Genomic DNA, 22782 nt, shown 5'->3' with positions numbered 1-22782 from the left:
TGAGCCAGCAACATCAAGCTGCACATGGCTGAGCAGTGGATTGATTTCAAGAATAGAGAAGGTGGCAGAAGTCAGATTCATTCTGAAACGCCTGGGTGTTTCACTAGGAAGTCGTCTCTGTTTTAGGAGCCAAGATCACAGCATAGGTATTGAATTTCAACCTCAGAGGCATTGAAAATTAGTAACAGGACTCAACAAGAGGTTTTTCCACCCTTGAGTTAGCTTCACGTCTGACCTCAAACTTTTTATGTAGCTAAGGGTGACCTTGACTTCTGATCTTGCTTTTGCCTTTGTGCTGGGATTACAAGCATGTGCCACCACTCCCCCTTTGGGCAGTGTTGCTGATCAAACTCAGAGCTTTGTGCTCAACTTAGGGAAGTTAAACAAGCCAGAAGGATTCAGTTTATCAAAGGATGTATGGTTTATATGCCATCTAGCTCATTACTACAAATTGTGTGAGCAACAGAATAAGGCAACACACACACACACACACACACACACACACACACACACACACACACACACACTACCAATAGCATTCACAGTAGGGCCAGAAGTGTGTATAAAGCTTAACTGGGTCCATTGCTTGGAATTTTACAAGGCTGAGATCAAAGGGTCTGATTAGCAGCATTTTTTTTTTTTGTCTGAAGTCTGTCATGGCAGAGGAGCCACTTGCAAGCTCTTTTTGGCAGAATGTATTTCTTAGTGGCTATAGGATTAGTATAATCATGGTTTTTAAAAGTCTTTAATAGAGATATAATTCCATCGTTTCCGGATCACTCCGTCTAGTATTACTTGTATGTGCATGACTGATTGATTTCAGGACTGAGCACTTGGTGTTGGATAATCAATGAGGGGGCTCATCCTCTCTCAGCATTAGCATCACTTATAGTACTTTAAAAATATAGTGTCTAAACTAGACCTGAACACCAATAAACATGCTAATGTGGACGTGGGAAGCCTCACAGGACCACATTCATAGACAAAAGAACTATAGGCAACTAAGGAATAGTTCTTTAAATTTTAACGATGAGCACAGAGACAGACACAGGAGAAGAGAGGCTTCAGCACACTCCTCATGTGCCTGAAGCAATTCCCTGTGTATGGTCACCTGCATTCTTTGACCTTTGTTACATTTTAAGTTATAGCTCTGAGAACACATGCTCACAAAGAATGCATGACACCAGGAGGCAGGGGTCATGGGACATCCTGTATTCCTTCAAGTCTTTACAGTTTCTTGGAAACTTTTCTCAAGGAATGTTTAAGAACAAGAGAAAAGGCCCAGTGTGGTGGTGTGGTGACACCTTTAATCCTAGCACTTGGGAAGCAAAGACAAGAGGATCTCTGTGAGTTTGAACCCAGACTGTTCTACCTCATAAGTTTCAAGCCAGGACTACACAGTGAGAACCTGTATCAAGAGCAAAAGAGAGGATGTGTGTGTGGGAGGGGGGGAGGGACGATGACAAGATAAACTCACATCAACAGATAAAAAGATAAATAAAATAAAGTATTCTACATAAAGAAAGGGAATTCTAAGCTGTGCTGTAATATGGATGAACCTTGAAGACACAATTCTCAATAAACTAAGTCAAACATAGAAGGAAAACTGGTGGATTCTTCTACTAACATGAGGTAATTGAGATTGAATGTCCACCAAAGGCTCGAGTGTTGAAGGGCTGGTTGCCAGCTGTGCCCACTGCTAGGAGATTGCAGGAGCAATGAGAGGTTTTAGAAACAGGTCCTTGAATGAGATGCCTCCTTCCCTATACCCATGAGTTGAGCATCTTTTCATGCTGATGTTCTGTCTCACCACAGGTTCAAAACCAGTGGCAATAATTGACCCTCGATTGAACCAAATCTCTGAAACCTTGAGCCAACGTTAACCTTTCTTGCTTGTGTATTGATTACTTCAGATATTTTGTTAAGGAATTAGAAATCTGACACAAAGTACAGTATCAAACTTCAAGGGACAGAAATACAGGACTGACTTCAAGGAGGAACAAGGAGTGGTCAGTAGAGTGTTCTAGAGAAGCAGAATTGATGGACTGTGTAGATATAAGGACAGAAGTTTCTCAAAGAAGCAGAACTGATAGAGTGTGTAGAGTGTAGATAAAAAACAGAGGTTTCTTAGATGAGATTGTATCATGTGATTATAGGGGCTGCCTAGTCTAAATCTGCAGTGCTACCCAGCAGACTGAGGATCTGGAAGAGTCAAGGGAGGGTCTAATTCCAGTCCAAAGGCTCGTATGAAGACCAGAGGGAGCAGGTGCTGAAATTGAAGCCCAAAGGCCATCTGCTAGAAAATGCCTCCTTACATGGAAGAGGATGGTTGCTTCTGTTCTTTTGGCTTTCCGGATTTGAATGAATCTCACTCAGTATATAAATAGGCCATCTCTACTGATTTATTTATCTGTTGTGTGACTTATCATGGCAAGACGTGAACAAAATCTGTTTACCACAGATAGGGGAAACAAGAACAGACCAAAGAATCATCCTATCCTTCCCTCATCCACAAAGAAAGTTTCAGTTCAGAGGAAATAGGTATACAATATAATCTCCATCCTCAAACATTTTGCCGAGGTACCAAGTGGTCTGGACAAGGCAGGAAATAGAATGAACCATCACAGAAACTGTGAAAATGTTTTCAGGTAGAAAAGATGGAAACACTGTGCAGGTGGATTGTGGTGAAAGCTGTTATGACAATGTGAATGTACTTAACACCACATTAAGCAGTACATCTAAAGTAGTTAAAATAGCAGCCCTTGTATAGTTTATATTTTTTTATATTAATGATGTCTGAGATAACTGAGTCACTGTGAGAATAATAAAGTGTCCTTCTCATTGTACTGCCATTTCAGTGTTTATTAATTCATCATCGTAAGAAATTTCCTGAGATTCTACTGAATCTTAGTGAAAGTGAAAGTGAAAAGGCCACCTTGGAAATTGAGGAATGTATTTGATTCCTGGCATCCACCTCTCAGCTAGGAAACAGGGGTCGGGAGTAGGTTAGGGGGGCGGGGCATTGTTGCTGTTTTTTAAATGCAGATCTTTGATAAGGTTGTGTTGGCTCTGTGGGCTGTTTTGCGAACTGCGTGAAAAAGAAAACTTTAAATGGCAGATAAGCTGTTCTCAGCTTGTGCTGAATATCCTTCGTAGGAAGATGGAAAACACAAAGCTTAGCATGGAGGAAGGATGTGGAATCCTATATACACTGTCAGTATTGTTGGTTTTTCTTACGTAACTTCCCAGATACCTTACCCATTCTTTTATCCATCCCTTTCCCCACTCCGCCTTTTTCCTAAGTGGTTTAAAACAAAATTCAGCTACTGTAGAATCTTGTACACACAAACTCCAGAAACCACGTTCAGTAGATAAGGGGTCTCTTTTACAGAAACACCTGCAAGGGCTGGACCTGAGTTAGGATCCCCAGAACTCATTGAAAGCCCATTACAGACACACCTGTCTGTAATCTCAGTACTCTTACTGTGAGATGGAGGGCAGAGATATGAGAGGATCCTGGAATCTTGCAGATCAGCTAGCCTAGAGCACGCATCAACAAAGAGATCTTTGCTTAAACAGTGGGAGACCAGAGCCCATCAACACCTGGGTTGTCCTCTGACCTCCATATGCACCTGTGTTGTGCACACATACAAGCAAACACACACACACACACACACATACACACAGGTTAAAAAATAGAAATAATTTCAAAGATATGTGTCTTTTCATGATGGAAAACTAGGTGAAGATTCTATCTATGAATAGGTATAAAAAGCCCAGGAAACACTGGTCAAACTAAAACATTCTTTTCTGGTCAACTTTAACTATCCTGGGTATAGCAATTAATAGTAGTTTTAACTATTATTCTGAGTTTTATGCCCCAACCACAAAGCTTGTCGTTTTCACAATATCACTTAAGTTCCCATTGAAATATTATCTTTAAAAAAAAAATTGAGACAGGGCTCACTATGCTACCCTTGCTGGCATGGACTCAATATTATAGACCAGGCTGACCCTGAATTCATGGAGACCCACCGGGCTCTGTAACCACCGACCCTAAGTGCTGGAATTAAAAACTTATGTCACTACATCTGGCTAATGAAACATTATCAAATATACATTATCCTCAAATCACAGACGAATATATAGATTTGATATAAGTGATAGATTTGATATAAGTCTGCCATCCCAAGATGGCAGACCCAGGGCAAGATCCAAAAACTTGCTCTATTTAGTTCCAGTGGGCTCATGATGTTTCAAGTCACTGTATGCAAGACTGCCCCTCCTGAGTCCTGTACCCAGAGTATCATGACTGGAAATGGGAATCTTACATGATTTATGTTATATTTCTAATTGCCAATTAAAGCAAAGAAAAGTAAAATGTACTGTTTACAAAAAAGATGCCATATAGTGAAAATCTGCTTCAGTGAATCAGCAAACAGATAAATGTGGACAATGAAGTGACATTCCTTTCTACAAACCTAGCTTGAGGTATGCGCTTCCTTCGAGTTTCAAGCCCTTATCTGATAAGTCTGCAGTGTCTTTCCTATGATTGTCATGAACGGTGCATTTTTCCCTGCTGCCTTTTTCTTAGTGAAAGGTCATAACACAGGACTGGAATTACCATTCTCCCCACCCACAACAGACACAACCTAAGAATTTGTGTTAGCCAACTTTCCAATATGAAGCAAAGTCTCCCCCTTCCTCCTGCGATGGTTGAGTCATCCTCTGCTAGATAAGAGTAGCTATTTAAACTGCACCAGAAGCTCAACCACTGGCAGTTGGTTGAGTTCCTCGACTGCTTCAGTTTCTCATTCCTGGCATGAGTTTGGAAATGACTTTTGATGGCAAGATGATGCCTGTGAACGAGCTGCCTGATGAGAAGCCATGTCACAAGAAGGCTAAAGGTACCAGGGATGGGTGGATGCTTACAGAGACAGAATGTCAAGCTTAGCTTAGAAATGTAAGTTAAATGTACTGGAGAATGACTTTAGAAATTAAAAACCTTCAAATATCAGGAAATATAAGAGACTAATACCACTTATTTAGAAGAAAAGCAAGTAGGATTCAAGATAATAACTTACCTGTACTACATCTTTACTGTAAGCTGTTCTCCATGCTGTCTCTTTAAATTAGTGACTTCTCTGAATCTTTATACTTTTCAAGAATGGTGCTGATATTATCTGCCTTCTACAGAGAGCTAACCCAGAATCAGAAGGATTAATGAAGTCACTTAGTTTCATGGAATCATATACAGTAGTGCCAAAATCATACCACAGGATACAGAATCTATTTCATAAAAAACTGCAGGAAATACATTCATTCAGAGCACACAGTGATTATTTTTTATATTTGTTGTTGAAGTACTGCAAAACAATGAAGTGCTTTATGAATTATCTAAAGCAAATTCAGTGTGTTCAGTATGGATGAGCATACATTAGCTTTTGTTGTCTATCATTGCTTTGAAAAATTATAACTTATGATTGACCAATATAGTAAACTGTGAACCGCTTAGGATTGTCTACAGAATTGAGGTTATCAATTCTGTAGACAACTACAGATAAAATGCCTATTATTTTATAAAATTAAGAAAAAAGGGGCTGGGTGGTGGTGGTACACACCTTTAATCCCAGCACTTGAGAGGCAGGAGCAGGTCCGCCTAGTCTACAGATCGATCGATCGAGTTCCAGGACACCCAGGGCTACACGGAGAAACCCTGTTGGGGGAGGGGCAAAAAAAAAAACCTTAAGAAGAGGAAGCAAGACAGACTGTATCTGTAAACAAAACTGGAATCTTTCCATAGATAGAATAAGGGTGAGTATGCTGTGATTTAATATCTGAGTGGCCGAACTAGCACAGACTGAAGACAGTGTTGGTGTTTAGTAGTAGACCCAGCAGCAGCTGAACTAGCTTGATGTGAAGACGTGCTGGTGTTTGATAGTAGATTCAGGAACTAATACCAGCCATTAATTTGTTCAACCATTCATTCATTATTTGTGCGATAACTATTGCTTGCCTGACTTTTGACATAAATATGATTAATTTTTAAAATTCTCGATTAAATTAGTGACCTACTGCGAACTGTATAAATTAGGCACAGAATTCAGTAAAAAAATATTTTGCTTGTTTGTTCCTTTATTGATTGACTAAAGGTTGTTTTCTGACTAAATACCATAATTCAGGTGAGAACTAGACCACCGAGAATTCTTACCACCGAGATGGGATGAAGGTATATTGTAGACAATAGAACATGTGTGTTCTATTCACATGGGTGGTTCATGGGATTGGTGTTTTATTTGAGTTGTGGGCATAAAATGTGGGATGAGTACTGGAGTGTAAAGAAAAATGTGTTATTACACACAGATACATGGTGCCAGGTGCCAGGATTAGGTCACCATCAGTAAAAGATATTAGCTCTTCTGTTGTCTGCCAGCTCACCACGAGTGCAGAGAAAGAAATCATTTAGTCAGAGAACGAGCTGTCATAATTTCTACCTTCAAAAAAATTATCTATAGAGTCTTACAGAGATTATTAACACATGAGAACTCTGTGAATATATTCGGCAGCTGATTAACTTGTACCCTTACCACACTCACACTGAAAGCTTGGTAATGTAATACTCTAAGCATTGTGGCTTATCAGTATTGGAGTAGAGGCCTGTGTTTGGACCAGATGTGGTACTGCATGCTGATATCCCAGTGCTAGAGAGCCTGAGGCAAGAGGGCTCACCTGTCTGAGACCATCCAGGGCTACTTAGTGAGTTCCAAGGCAGTGGGGACTAAAAGTGAGCATCGTTTTAAGCAAGAACAAAATAAAACCCAAAGACCTACCTTTTTAAGTTTATTACATGTGTTTTCTCAAGCTAGTGACTGAAGCTTTCAGTTTCTTCTTTACATGGAGAGGAGAATAATATCAGTGTTCTGTTTATCTTACAAGAGGAAGAAACTAAATACATTGTGTGTGATATTTTCCTCTTGAGTCTGTAATGCTTGTGGTTATTTAATACGTGGCCATATAACTGTACATTCTCATGTCAGAGCTGCATGACTTGTTTTCATAAACAAGGTGACTTTTTATCTGGGAATAATAGGCCTAGATGCCCGAGTTTACTTCGTATCACCACCATAATTATTTCAATCCCAACTGGAGTAAAAGTTTTCAGCTGACTCTCTATACTTCATGGAGGAAACATCAAATGATCCCCTGCTATACTATGAGTGCTAGGCTTTATTTTTCTATTTACAGTAGGGGGGTTTACCACAATTAACATAAATGCAACGTAAGTGCAAGTCAGGCTATTGTTATGAGCCAAGTGCATATCAAAGTTGCATTCCTAGTTTCCTTTGGTTAACAACTCCAGTTACAAGAAGTAATTTTAGTATAATAAAAATTGAATGGTATGAGATCAGGCATAGAATTTCTTGAGAAAATCTCAGGTGACTGATTAAAATATTTTATTTGACATCTGACAGTTGTTTGCATAATGTTGCTTATGAATGCTTGTGTACATGTGTATGTAAACATCAGACTTTCTGTACCATAGATGAAGTTAGGCTGCATTGAGAGTTTCTTGAAGGGCATTGTGCATAGACTAGAGGAAGTAAAAGTTTCAGAATCAAATATTTAGTGTCTGATACCTTACTGAATCCCAGCTGTTATTTTTTTTCCCATGTGAGTCCATGAGTAACTTACTTCAGTTTTATAACCATCCATTGTTCCATCTGCATACATGCAGAGCCAGTGGGGTTGGGGAGGGGGCTGAGGGGTGCACAGCACAGAGCTCAGGCAGGATCCAGAGCCCCCGAGCCTGGCTTGATGACCTGCCTTCGGCTTTTCCAATTTTCGGATTCTCCTTCCCTGCAGGTTTGCATTTTCTCTCCTCCCCATGGTGGTGCCCTGCTGCGATGACTCTGGTCATCCTTTGCCTAGGGTTATCAGTGACCCTTATTATACAACGGATGCAATGTAAGTGTTGACATAGGGAACTGGAGGTGGGCAATGAGGGTTATGAACACAACTTGTAACAACTACAGATCAGCCTGGATTTGATTCCTTTTAGGCTAAATACTTTGAGAATAAGCCAAGCAATTAATGGATATATTCTGTTCATCTACCCACTAGAGATGGGCATGGAATGGAGCTTATTCACAGTACAGTGTTTTTGTTTTGCTTCATAATTTCATGGAAGGACCTATTTACAACCTAGAATAATTTGATAATAATTTGAAGTTTCTAATACATAATAAATATATAACCCAAGAGGAAAAGAGGTTCCATTTAGTTTTGTTTTGATGGATCGGATTAAATGTCAGGAATCATAATTGTCCCCCTAAAATAAGTAAAACAGGGACAGCAAAATGTACTTTGAGTTTATAACACTTAGGAAAGTGGAGATATAGAGAGGGAAAAAGAAGATGTGAGAAAAAGGAGCAGAGTGGCCAAGAAGGAAAGATAATATTTTTCTGGCATCAGGCTGCACAAGCAGGATTCAGGCCCGGGTTATTCTGCCAGCCACAGTCCAAGATAGAAGTCCTCAGAAACACCACATGCTTCCTACATGTCTAACTCCGTGTAACCTGTTTTTAATTGTCTGTGGGCACTTGAGGCCTTTCGTAATGATGGGGCAGGAGATCCCATTCGATGGCAGCAGTCGGAAGAACCTTTCTGGGGTGTCCATCACCATCCAGCAGGCTCAGACCAGGCCTTGAAGCAAAGGGTCAGCAGCAAGGTGCACTAGAGCTGAGCCGAGTTCCTAGCACAGCGTTCATTTCTACTCGATTACACATTTGTTTTATCTCCACTCTCCCAAACTGTTCTTTGGCTAAAATAAAATTTACTCTCATTGACACCATACAAAAATTTACAAATATTGCCGGGCGGTGGTGGCGCACCATCACTCGGGAGGCAGAGCCAGGCGGATCTCTGTGAGTTCGAGGCCAGCCTGGACTGCCAAGTGAGTTCTAGGAAAGGCACAAAGCTACACAGAGAAACCCTGTCTCAAAAAACAAAAAAACAAAAAAAAAATTACAAATATTTCATGGGCGGTTGCCTTGAAAATGAAGGCAAATGTCAGAGTTCCTAAATAAAATTAGGAAGTCTGGCGGTGTAGACAGAGTGGGAGGAGCTAAAGAGGAATTAAGCAGAAGAAATTGCTAATGGCAATTCCTCCTATGAATCAGCGTCTAGGGGAGAGGTGACTACTACAGATTTATTCCATTATATTATTTCTTACCTTGTCATTACTTTAAAAAAATTTATTTTACTTTCTCACTGAGAATTTCATTCTCATGTATATAATGCACTTTGATCAAACCTATCCCCATTTTCCTCCCACCATCCCCCTTTTCCTCTGAATTTCACATGCTCTGCTTTTAATTTTTAGACCACTTGATGCTGCCTGCATGTGCATGGGTATAGGGCCATCTGCTGGAGCGTAGGTGGCCTCACGGGAGCCACAGCCATGAAGAAAACTGGCTTTCCCATTGCAGCAGCCATTAATTGCCACTAGTTCCTCAACTGAGGTGGAACCTCAGAGCCCATCCCCATCCCCAGGGGCTCCTACATGCCGACCAAGTCCTCTGCCATTGACTTGTATCCCCACCTGTCTCCCCTTTGCCACAGGGCTATATTACTACCCCTGAAATTACTTTTAACTTATGTATAAATCTCAACAAAAATAAAGCTGTGGAATTTTTTATTCAGAAACATCTGCAGGATTACTAATAAAAATTACAACAGAATTGCAATTGCAAAAATACAGTTAAATAACTTCTAAACCCATAAATTTTGAATAAATTTGCACCATTTACTAGCAGCCTTCAAGGACATTTATGCCTCCATTATTGTTCAAATTCGTAAAAGATTTTTGTCAACACTCACCTGTTGTCAAGATTGATTGAGTCTGTGTTTTAATGCCCTGGGCATCCAGTGGCAGCATTTGTACTGGAGAGGAGAGGCTGAATCTTAATTCTCTATGGTTAGTACTCCAGGTATCCAACCTCCTCAAGCAATACCAAGCAAACCTTACTCATCAGGAACATATCCTGGAGGGACAGATCTTAGCCCAGCAGCAGGCAGCAAATACTTCACAGAAGAAACTCAAGGAAATGATAGACACCCTCACCTGGGAGCTGAAGGAGAAATCCAAAGAGCAGGAGGGACTTCTGCAACAGAACCTGGACCTCCAAAAAGCCCTGCAGAGAGCTGAAAACTTTACAGGTACAGGGGAAGGTCAGTGAAGAGGGGTGGTGATGGGTGTTCTGTTCAGTCTCAGTTAGGTTTTTACAAAACCACCACATCACATACATGCCATGCCTTCAGAATGTTCTGCACAAGCTCTCTGTCAGTGCCATTTTTAAACAAAGTGCCTGTGTTAAACTTTGTAAATATCTAATTTGATGGAGCTCTCCTTCTCATGGGCTTCATATTTTCTTCCTTCTTTTCAGTTCTAGCTTTGAGGTTTGTGTGGAAGTGCCATCCTGGCTCATCATAGCCTCTGCCACAGATATGTTTTATTCCCATCCAAATGCACCTTAGTCACTGGCCTCCCTTCCCTTGAGAGTCTTCCTGTCACTGCCATTCTTTACTTCAGTCCCTTTGTTTGCTTCATTCTGAGACACTGTTTCTTACATGGGCATTATGTCTGTCTAAGCACAAAGAGTGGAAGCCACTTGACTTGGAAGGTTTAGGTAGGTACTTAAAGTTGAGAAAAATAAGAGGTCTAGAAAGTGACTTTATATAACAGTTGAGATGATTTCATCTGTCTAAAGGGATTCAGAATGTAGGGGCAGACAAAGAACAGATTGTGCTGTCAACTTTTGTGCTAGTGCAGAAGCTTTCTGCATTGTTGAGTTTTTCTGCATTGTGTAATCAAGTGAGGTATGTGCTTCTAACTACAGACTTAGGTGTGACAGAATCAGATGTCCTTTCTTGGGCAGTGCTCGAAAGAGGGTACTTTTCTCAGGATTAGCAATTAAGTGCCATTCAAAAGCATGTCTCTCCAACTTTTTGCTTGTGTGACTAACAGTTCAGTTGTGCAGTTTTGTTAAACAAAGATTATATAATAATATATAGATAGCCATCCCTTCATTGTATAGACAAAAATATTAAGAGCAGGATAGAGATTAACAATAGTGTTAATGAGTAGTTTGATGTAAAGTTATTCAGTTTATAAGTCTTTTCAGGACAAGCATGGTGGGGCATGCCTTTAGTCTTAACACTGGGGAGACAGGCAAGCAGATCTCTGAGTTCAAGACCAGCATTGTCTACACAAGTTCCAGCCAGAGCGACATGGAGAGATCAAACAAACAAAAAAAACAAACAAATTGTTTCAGTATAAAAGGGGTAATTTAGCTTTGCAAAAATAATCAGAAATTTTTAGACAAACTGACCTTTGACTAGTGTCATGCCAGTGGCCATGTCAGAGGAACAGTAGGCGACAATTGACTTCGGGATGTCAGCCAACCAGGAGGGAAATTCTTGATGGGTGAATCTCGGATAGGCAAGGCCCTGAGACCACAGACCCCAGAGTGCCTTTGTTTCTGCTGTGCCTTTGCGTGTTTACCCCGTCATCTTTCTCTGGTATCTGGCATGGTGTGAATGAGTGTGGGGAGATTCCCACTGCTTGTAATGCCATGTGCCTATCTCATGGCAACATCCCATTGTACTGGGTGTTTTTACCTGTGGATTATTATGAAGATGACTTCTTCCTAAGCTGTACTGTCTATTTGATAACAATAATGTTAGTTTATACAGAGCTTTGATTAAGAAAAATAAATACAAGGAAATGTCACATAGCTAGGGCCTATGTGTTTCACCTAAGGAGCTGCACAGATTATAGTTCAGGTTAGTGATTAAGGAAAACAATAAAGTCCCCAGAAGACAGTCTGGCTCTAATTCTCTTAATACTGAACAATTCAGTGACAAGTTTCGGTGTGCATCATTAGCTGAAAAAAAGCCTTAAGATAATTTCAGGTTAGATCAGATGTTTTGATAATAGCTTTGAGATGAAAAACCCCAGAAAACAATCTAAAATTCACGAGGACACATAGCTGAGTTATAGATTCATTAGTTTAGGGTAAAAAATACAAAGCAGCCCAATTGTTGCTAGCTGACAACACACTTTCCTTGCTGGATTTGGTTGGTGATCAAAGGTGATGATTAATTTCTTGTGTCCATTGTTGCCCTCAGTCTCCTGATATAAGAAACTATTGATGAATGGGTATGCATCCCAAAGATTTAAAGTGGAGGTGACTGATTCTTTTTCATATATAAAAGTTTAGGTTTGTGATTACTTTAAGATTCCTTATAAGATTACCTTTCAGGATAAGTAGTAAAGTAAATGACCCTTTGTTTATAACTGCAAAATGTAGCCTGCCAGTAAAAGACCTGACTGAGAAAATACCTTGCTTGCCCACATAGTTAATCTATAACAAGTTGCTTGGGTATGAATGTATGTGTATTCTTGGGATAATTTGTTTTTCACCTGTAATACATAAAATATTTAATCATGTAAGGGAAATGGAAAACATGTTTTTTCACTGTTTGTTTTATATTCATTATAATCATTCACTTGAAAAACAGAATGTAACCACATTGTAATTTTCATATTACCTGAAAGATTTTGTTGAGGTGTATAAGCTATAAGAAAAAGAATAAAGATGGAGTTAAAATGGGCTACAAGGAAACCATCAAGAATGAGAATTAGAAGAAAAAAAAGATTGAGAGAGTTAAAATGAGTTAGAAGGAAAATAACAAGAATGAGAGAGTTAGAAGGAACTAGAAGGGAAACATGAAGAATAAAGATAGAGTTAGAAGGAAAACATTAATAATGAGAGAAGGAAATCAACAGGAAAGTAAAGAATAGAGAATGCAAAAGAAGAATAAAGAAAATGTCTGAAAGAAACCATCAAGAGAATGTGTGAGTGTCTTTTTCCCTAAGCCACTCAGATTAAAAAAGTCTAGTACATGCTGACTGTGGATTTTCCTCTGAGCCCTGTGCTGCAGCAGTCTTTCAAGGACATTTATTCCTCCATTATTGTTCAAATTCGTAAAAGATTTTTATCAACACTCATCTGTTGTCAAGATAGATTATTTGAGTCTGTAAATGCCCTGGGCATCCATTGGCAGCAATTATACTAGAGAAGGGAGGCTGAGTTTTAATTCTCTATGGTTTAGTACTCCAGGTATCCAACCTCCTCAAGCAATGCCAAGCAAACCTTACTCACCAGGAACATATCCTGGAGGGACAGATCTTAGCCCAGCAGCAGGCAGCAAATACTTCACAGAAGAAACTCAAGGAAATGATAGACACCCTCACCTGGGAGCTGAAGGAGAAATCCAAAGAGCAGGAGGAACTTCTGCAACAGAACCTGGACCTCCAAAAAGCCCTGCAGAGAGCTGAAAACTTTACAGGTACAGGGGAAGGTCAGTGAAGAGGGGTGGTGATGGGTGTTCTGTTCAGTCTCAGTTAGGTTTTTACAAAACCACCACATCACATACATGCCATGCCTTCAGAATGTTCTGCACAAGCTCTCTGTCAGTGCCATTTTTACTCTAGCCTGTGTTAAACTTTGTAAATATCTAATTTGATGGAGCTCTCCTTCTCATGGGCTTCATATTTTCTTCCTTCTTTTCAGTTCTAGCTTTGAGGTTTGTGTGGAAGTGCCATCCTGGCTCATCATAGCCTCTGCCACAAACAAGTTATTATTCTCATCCAAACACATCTTAGTCACTGGCTTCCCTTCCCTTGAGAGTCTTCCTGTCACTGCCATTCTTTACTTCAGTCCCTTTGTTTGCTTCATTCTGAGACACTGTTTCTTACATGGGCATTACGTCTGTCTAAGCACAAAGAGTGGAAGCCACTTGACTTGGAAGGTTTAGGTAGGTACTTAAAGTTGAGAAAAATAAGAGGTCTAGAAAGTGACTTTATATAACAGTTGAGATGATTTCATCTGTCTAAAGGGATTCAGAATGTAGGGGCAGACAAAGAACAGATTGTGCTGTCAACTTTTGTGCTAGTGCAGAAGCTTTCTGCATTGTTGAGTTTTTCTGCATTGTGTAATCAAGTGAGGTATGTGCTTCTAACTACAGACTTAGGTGTGACAGAATCAGATGTCCTTTCTTGGGCAGTGCTCGAAAGAGGGTACTTTTCTCAGGATTAGCAATTAAGTGCCATTCAAAAGCATGTCTCTCCAACTTTTTGCTTGTGTGACTAACAGTTCAGTTGTGCAGTTTTGTTAAACAAAGATTATATAATAATATATAGATAGCCATCCCTTCATTGTATAGACAAAAATATTAAGAGCAGGATAGAGATTAACAATAGTGTTAATGAGTAGTTTGATGTAAAGTTACTCAGTTTATAAGTCTTTTAGTTACTCAGTTTATAAGTCTTTTCAGGCCCAACATGGTGGGGCATGCCTTTAATCCTAACACTGGGGAGATAGAGGCTAGCAGATCTCTGAGTTCAAGACCAGCCTTGTCTACACAGCAAGTTCCATCCAGAGCTACATGGAGAGATTAAACAAACAAATAAATAAATTGTTTCAGTATAAAAGGGGTAATTTAGCTTTGCAAAAATAATCAGAAATTTTTAGACAAACTGACCTTGGACTAGTGTCAAATATGTATTTAATCTTTCTAGGGAAGGACCTTTCAATAAAGTAAGGAATGCAACGCTTCAAACCAGGTGTAAGGGAAGGAGGCTTAATTATCAAGAATGGGAGTGTTTATGTATGTAAACAGCCAAAATCCCAGCCAATGGTTTATTTCACAGATGCAGCAGTAAAACAGTTTTGCATTTGTCAGCTGTAAATTGTGTGGGATTTAATCTGCGTTAGGACCATGAAGAACCTTCTCTTAGAGATGCCAGACATGAACAATGGATCAGAAACAGAATTCACATGTCCTTTTCTGGCATATATATTAGACCCTTTGTTCCATTCCTTGAAGTGTTAGATATGACCATACTAGTAGAGATCTCAGGTGAATGTCTGCTTTACTCTTGTTGCCTTAGGGAGAGCCTCATGAAAATATCATAATACTGAAATCCCAAGTGAAAAAAAAATGCTATTTTTTTTTTTCAAATTTGAGGCAGATTTCTTTCTGTCTTACTACAGTTCTGTGGTCCTCAGCAGATCAGTAGGATGATTTCCTTGGAAGCTAAGGAGATGCAGGGTCTTCAAAAAGATAGATCTTTGCATTTAGCATCAGAATTGGTGCTTGTTATTAGTCTTTAGCTATGCAAATAGATCGATATAAATGGCAAGTTTCATGTAGGTCCCCAAACCCTGAGCTCACAGCAGAATACTTCCTCAATTAGTTCATCTTCAGGGAAGTTTGAGCGGGCATGTGCTATTGTGCCTGTATTAGGTTCTCAAGAGCAACAGAGCCAACAGGATGAGTATGTATTAAAAAGGGATTTATTAGATTGGTTTGCATAATGTATCTGGGGAATGGAACAATGGTTATCTCTTACTGAATGGGTGGAAAATTTAGCAGCTGTTTAGTCTGTGAGACTGGATGTCTAAGACTTCGCTGTTTGGCACTGAAGTCCTGGAGTATCTATGAACAGCTGCTGATCTTCAGTCTATTTTTGAAGCTAGAAGAAGCTGGTTATAATACCAGGGAATGAATGTAGCCCTGTGATCAATGAAGTTGCCTGCAGAGTGAATGTACACAGGCACAAAGCAAAATTTCCTTCTTCCTCCTGTCTCTGTGTTGCCACAGGAAGGACTCACCCATGTTTAGGGGAAGTCCCACTTCAGATAATCTGATTAAGAAAATTCCTCACAGGAATCCCCAGCTGCTTGGCTTTTAGTTCCTTCCAGATGCAGACAAATTGACAACCAAGGCTTATCGAGGTACACCATCTCAGGTATTAAACACACAGTGAACATGAGGTTCAAATTCATAATTTCTTGATCTGTCAAATGAAGACATTAGTGGATCAAACTCTGAGTTGCACAAGGATTAAATGAGTTCACATATTCAAAGTACTTCCAACAGTTTGTACACTTGATAAATAATATCTGTGTTCATTAAACTTTGTATGTAATAGTAGATACTATATGCTATATGGTATTATACATACATCACACACACATACAAAGAAATGTAGTTGATTTTAATATCACATAGAGAGACATGCCTTTCTCACTTTGTTATAATAAAGACAAGTTGTCAAGACCATTTCTTTATTCCACAAAAACCTGATTTGTTTACATTTATATACTGTGATGGGGATAGACAAATTATGAAGGCAGTTACACACTCTGTTTTAAACTCATGCATGCCCTTTCTACTTTACTTTCTGCTTTCATTTTTCTGGAAACTTCCTAATCTAATGTAGCACGAATCTTAAAGGGTCTTATTAATAAAAACAAACCTGGAGCCAGGTATTGGGGTTAAAACTGGAAGATCAGAGAAGCAGAACATGCCACAGCTACCTCGCCTTGCCAATTCCTCAGCTGATCCTGTTTCCTTAGACTGGAAGCCTCTGTGTCCTCATCCGAATGGATCTCAGCTGAACTGCTGCTCAAAAGTCCAAAAGCTTAACTAGCCTAGTTCCTGGTTTTCATGCCTTATATACCTTTCTGCTTTCTGCCCTCACTTTCTGGGATTAAAGGCTCACTTCTTGGGATTAAAGGCATGAGACACCATGCCTGGCTATTTCCAGTGTGGCTTTAAACTTCTGCCTCCCAAGTGATAGGATTTAAGGCATGTGCGCCACCATTTTCTGGCCTCTATATCTAGTGGCTGTTCTGTTCTCTGACCCCAAATAAGTTTATTAGAGTGCACAGTATTTTGGGGAACACAATAACACCACACTCTATGCTCTATGTATATATTTTTGTTGTTCTGTAGTTCTGTGTTGTTTCTTTTGTTTTAGATAGATTCTCACTCTGTAGCCCAGGTTGGCCTGGGACTCATTCTTTAGACAAAATTGGCCTTGAACTCAAGGAATTCCTCTTGCCTTAGTCTCCTGCGTGCTGGGGTTGCAGACAGAAACCACTATACTAGGTCTGCATTTGCCTTTCTGGTAAAGCTTGCTTGTATAAAATTATCTGGTGGGTTTTGGCCACAATGAAAATTGAAATTATGATCTAACTCTTCTTAAGGACTTTTTCACTATTTTGGTCACACATTAGAGCAAAAGGCAGCTCCTTGTGTGTCACCATCACAATGCGCTTAGTGACCATGCTGATGATCTGGGAGGTGTCAACATGTAGATATTGATACCTTTGCCTATTTCTTTCTCCTAGAGGGGAATTTGCTGGATGCCCCAGCAAATTTGTTGCTGAGAACATCTTATTTACTGAAATCTCACTGAAATTGGGAATACTCATTTTATATCAACGCAACATTCTACCTAAATCAAACCTGTCCAAAAGAATGTGAGCTACTATAGAAGAGTAAATTTTCCACCATGAGCATGTTTAAAGAAAGAAAAAGAAGCAGATGGAATTAATTGTAGTGGCATACGTTACTTAATCAAAACCTCTGAAATATTAATTTGACATGAACCTATAAGGTTCTCAATGGGCTAGGCTGCATGATTCTGATGAAGCTCTTAAAATCACATGTATGCTTTAAGTGCAAACACAGGTGACTGCAAACTCACCTCATTTCAGAAACCACATTGACAACTGTGCTGGACAACACAGGGATAAAAGAAGGAGACAGAGTAGCCACAACTAATTCTGTTATTCAGAGAAATGAAGTTTTTAAATGCATGTCTAGCTTTGTAATAACAGAATAGCCAATAAACGTCCATTTCTTTAACTCTCATTTCCATAATTTCAAACAAAACTTTTAAAATTCAATTTCTAAACTTGCATACCAACTTATGTCTCCTAAGAAGGGAAATGAAATGCTAAGTGGAAAGTCAACTCAGTTTACTACAATTAGAATGCTTTAGCCCTTCTTCTTTTAAAAACACTCTCTTCTTCCTTTATAAACATAAAAGACAGGGAAAAGAACTGGGAGAGGTTAGAGGAGGGGAAACCATAATCAAAATATATTGTATGAAAAATATACTTTCAACAAAAGAAAAAATGTATAAAGGGAAATAAGGCTTAGGGAGATGGCTCAGTGGTTAAGAGCATTGGCTCCTCTTCCAGAGGAGTGGGTTCTCTGCACCCACATAGCAGCTCATCACTGTTTGCAACTCCAGTTCCAGCAGATCTGATGCACTTTTCTGGCCTCTGAGAGCATCACATGCATTTGGTGCACATATATACCAGCAAGGAAAACACCCATACACATAAAATAAAAATAAAATGAAAAAAAATGATAATGATTTATTAAAAAGGAAATAAAGATTCTGGCCATTCTCCTATTTGCAGAATCTGGGTATCATTCTAAGGAAGAACTGAAGAAATGCTTTTACTCAGAACTCATCTGTTCATTAACACTTCCTAGGTCCGTGTCCACAAGACTGGTTATGGCATAAAGAAAACTGTTATCTGTTCTCTTCTGAGCAGTCTTATTGGGCAAAGAGCCAAGAATTCTGCCTGTCTTTGGATGCTCAGTTGCTACAAATTAATAGCATAGACGATCTGGTGAGTCATTTGGGGTGATGATGGAATAGATTATGGGTTAGTTAAAAAAAAAATCAGGTTTACGTCTCTGGAGGAATGTCTTAGAGTTTTATTGCCGTTGATAGATGCCATGACCATGGCAACTCTTATAAAGACAAGTATTTAATTGGCACTGGCTTACATTTCAGAGGGTTAGTTCACTATCAGCATGCAGAAAGCATGGTGGTACATAGGCATCTGTGATGCTGGAGAAGACCTGAGAGTTCTACATATGGATCCACAGGCAACAGAAAGAGAGTGATGCTAGGCCTGGCTTGAGTTTCTGAAACCTCAAAGCCCACCCACCCCCTGTGACACACTCCTTCCAACAGAGGCACACCTACTCCAACAAAGCCACACCTCCACTCTCCATGGGGGTCATTTTCATTCAAATCACCACAGGGAGGAACACTTGTTTGACAGGGAAAATAGCTGTTTTTCAATCTGATGGCATACTTGGCCTTGGGCATACAGGGTGTGTCTGTGTCTCAGTAGGCTTCTGTAAATTGTCATTAAATCACCAAGGGATGTTGAAGATCATTTTGATATTTAGTTTGATGAATCTAAAGTCAGAGTGGTGTCTTTCCACAGAATTTCATCTCACAAACAACTTCCCATTCCACCTCGCCATTCTGGATGGGATTGCATCGGAAGAAACAAAATGACCCATGGTTGTGGGAGAATGGCTCTCCTTTGCGTCCTCACTTGTAAGTCCGTTACTCTTCTTGGTGCCCATTGTGAGTGTTCTGTTCCTGGCTGGACCTGATTTGAAGTCACTGTCACATTCCACATATGTCCTCTTCTTGTTAGAATGAAGAGTGGGGAATCCATGAAAGTCATAAGAGGGTTTGCTATTTGCCCCTTCAGACATTCGCTGACATTTCCTTCACATTACTGCTGATTTCAAGCTTTGAAACAGGATTGATTTCTAACACAAAGATGCAACATGTCATTTTTTTTTCTTTTCTCTCTACCTGCAGATTTAAGATCAGGGGTATTCCTCCCCAGACGCATCCATCAGGCACCTGTGTGTACATTCAAGAGGGAGCTGTTTTTGCTGACAACTGCATTTTAACTGCATTCAGCATATGTCAGAAGCGGGCAAAGCTATTGCTAATGCAGTGAATTTAAAGATTCTGGAAGAACAGGAGAAGACTTTTGACTGTTGTTGTGAAATTTAAGCTATTATTACGTACTTGAATGTAAAACATGATTTTCCTGACAGCTGTCAGCTAACTACTAACTTCAGTTCACCTGAGCAGAGGCAAGGACCAGATGCACAGACGGGGGATCCAGTTGTTTGACATCTTTGTATCTAAAGTTGTGAGTTCTATTGTTTATCCATATGTATTATCCTTGCCCTTCCCAAATCACCCAACCAACCTGCAATCCTTCCTCCCTTTCCTGTTTAAATGATGACTCCTGCCTGACCTGGAAAATGCTTTCTAATCAGTCTCCTATACCTCAATGTACATAAGACATTATGGAGCTGCACAGAAGACAGACTGTAGAGAACCTGCTTAAGTGCAGGCAGAGGGCTCAGAAGGGAAGTGTGTCTAAGAAGCAGCATGCAAAGAAAAGAACAGAGGAAAAGCCACAATGCAACACAAGTTCCTGCTAGGAGCCACAGCTTGACTTTTGTAACTGTGGTCCATCTCCATACTTCACCATTTCCGTATTTACATTTTTTAATTTTATTTTTATTTTATCTTTATGGGGGGGATGCCAACATGTGTGTTTATGCACTACATGAGTGCCTGATGCAACTGGAGGACAGAAGAGAGCATAAGATCCCCCTGGAACTGGAATTTACAGATGGTTGTTAGCTGCTATGTACGTCCTAGGAATTGAACTCAGGGCCTTTGGAAGAACAGCCAGTCCTCTTAACCATGAACTACCTCTTCAGTCCATGTGATCAATTCTTGCATAAGTTATTTCTTCATCTTTTTCTCCACCAAAGAACAGTACTGTGACTTTAATTCTTTAAAACAGTATTTGTTAGAACCACATAATATGTGGCCCCAAAGCAAAACCAGATTTTTTCCCCCTTAAATTACACATCCTTTGTAGACAACCTCTCCTTGATCCTGTCATGCTATGCTATGATTCAGAAACATACACGACCAAAATGGAAGAAACTAAGTTGCAGGACAAGTTCTTAGAGCAATATGAGCTAGGTATAAAACTAGTGTTCAGACTTAGAAACTTCTATTTTCAAAGCCTCTATTCTCCACACACTTTACAGATGCTTCCACTTTGAAGGAAGCTTTCCATTGTTCTAGGCCAGCAATTCTGTGTGTGTGTGTGTGTGTGTGTGTGTGTGTGTGTGTGTGTGTGTGTTGTGTGTGTGCTATGTGTCTGTGTGTTTATATATGACAGATGCATTGTTGGGAAGATGAGACAAGGATTACTTTTTTCATTGGCAGTTTTGCTATGTAATAAACTTACAATAAACTGAACTTGTAAGTATTGTAAACTGTGGTGATCATATCACCATAGCTGAGGTGATGAACATGTCTGCTACTTCTGCCCCTTCCCAATGCCTCCTCCCTAGAACAAACACTAATCTGCTTTCATCTTGCATTTCATAGAGTTTATAGTTTTTTTTTTTTTTTTAAAGACAGGGTCTCCTCATGTCGATTTGGTCAGACCACGCTGACCTCCAACTCACAGTTTCTTCTGCCTCTGACTCCCAGGTACTAAGATTAAAGGAGTGCACTGTCACATGTGACTCATACAGTTTATGTGAATGGAATTGCATAATATGTGTTTTTGGCCAAGTTTCTTTCACTTGGTGCTATTATATATATATATATATATATATATATATATATATATATATATGTGTGTGTGTGTGTGTGTGTGTGTGTGTGTGTGTGTGTGTGTGTCCATCTCAGTGTCTTTTATCAGTTCTTCTTACTTTTTAAATATTGAGCATTACACTACGGGTACATACTGCTAATTGTTTATCTGTGTACTTATTAACGCCATTTGGGTTGTTTCAGTTTGGGTTCACCTATAAATAAAGCTGCTACGAATGTCCATGAGCAAGTCTTTGTCAAACCCAGGATCTGATTTCTCAGATAAACACCTACAAGTGTGATGTTCAGTTCATGCAGTACATGAACTGAGAAACTGCTAAATGTTTTTTCCATAATTAAGGCACTTTTCATTCCCATCAGGAGTGTAGAAATGAACCAGTTCCTTTTCATCTGCACCATAATTCAGTATGGTCAATATCATCACTTTAACCAATCTTTTTGAAAATCTTAATTTTTAGATTTATTTCTTTTATGTGTATTAGTTGGTTCCTTGCATGTATGTTTATGTACCACATGCATGCCTGCCACCAGAAGAGGTCAGAAGAAGGCACTGTATCTTCTGGAACTGAAGTTACAGATGATTGTGAGCCATCCTGTAGGTCCTGGGAACTGAACCCAGATCCTCTGGAAGGACAGTCAGCACTCTTAACTCCTGAGCCATCCCTCCATCCCCTTTAGGTGTTCTTATAGATATATAGCTGTGTATAATTGCAGTTTTAATTTGAAGTTCTTAAATGGCAAATGATCTTGGATTTATTTTCATGTTATTATTTACTATCTGTACATTTTCTATGATGAAATAACTGGGTACATCTTATGAGAATTTTGTTCTCTTGAGTTTTAAATCTGAGGGATTTACATATTTGAGAATAAAAACAGCCTGATATGGAGCAAAAGTTTTTGTTTGTTTCTTAATTGGGGTTTCTATTGCTGTGAGGAGGCACCATGAACTCTTATAAAAGCAAACATTTAATTAGGTGGCTTACAGTTTCAGAGGTTTAGTCCATTATCATCATGGTAGGACACGGCAGCATGCAGGCAGACATGGTGCTGGAGATGGAGCTGAGGGTCCTACATCTTGACTTGCAGGCAACAGGAAAAGGTCTGAGACACTGGGCATGACTTGAGCATATATGAGACCTCAAAGCCTGTCTCCACAGTGACATACTTCCTCCAACAAGGCCACTGTTAATCCAACAAAGGCACACCTCCTACAAGGCCCACTCCCTATTGAGTTTAAGAGGGCCACTTATGTTCAAACGACCACAGTTTATTTATTTGTTTGCTTGTTGTTTTTGTTACAGCTTGTCTTTTTTTAACAGAATATTCACAAAACAGACAGACATTTTTAATTTTGGTAAAGTCCATTTTCATATTTC

General features: G+C 39.6%; 1 protein-coding gene across 1 annotated transcript; it reads left to right on the top strand.

Moving 5' to 3' along the window:
* Window positions 1–4822: 4822 nt before the first annotated feature.
* On the top strand, window positions 4823–19949 carry Olr1 (oxidized low density lipoprotein receptor 1). The gene is given in 7 exon segments (XM_059256942.1): window positions 4823–4907; window positions 7864–7965; window positions 9982–10247; window positions 13185–13413; window positions 18424–18563; window positions 19173–19288; window positions 19562–19949. Coding segments are annotated over 7 exon segments (1083 nt in total). The 3' UTR covers window positions 19707–19949.
* Window positions 19950–22782: the final 2833 nt, after the last annotated feature.

This window comes from Peromyscus eremicus, chromosome 3 (genome assembly GCF_949786415.1).
Source record: "Peromyscus eremicus chromosome 3, PerEre_H2_v1, whole genome shotgun sequence".
Lineage (NCBI taxonomy): Eukaryota > Metazoa > Chordata > Mammalia > Rodentia > Cricetidae > Peromyscus > Peromyscus eremicus.
The sequence above is the reverse complement of the archived record's forward strand: the minus strand, read 5'-3'. Positions and strand labels throughout refer to the sequence as shown.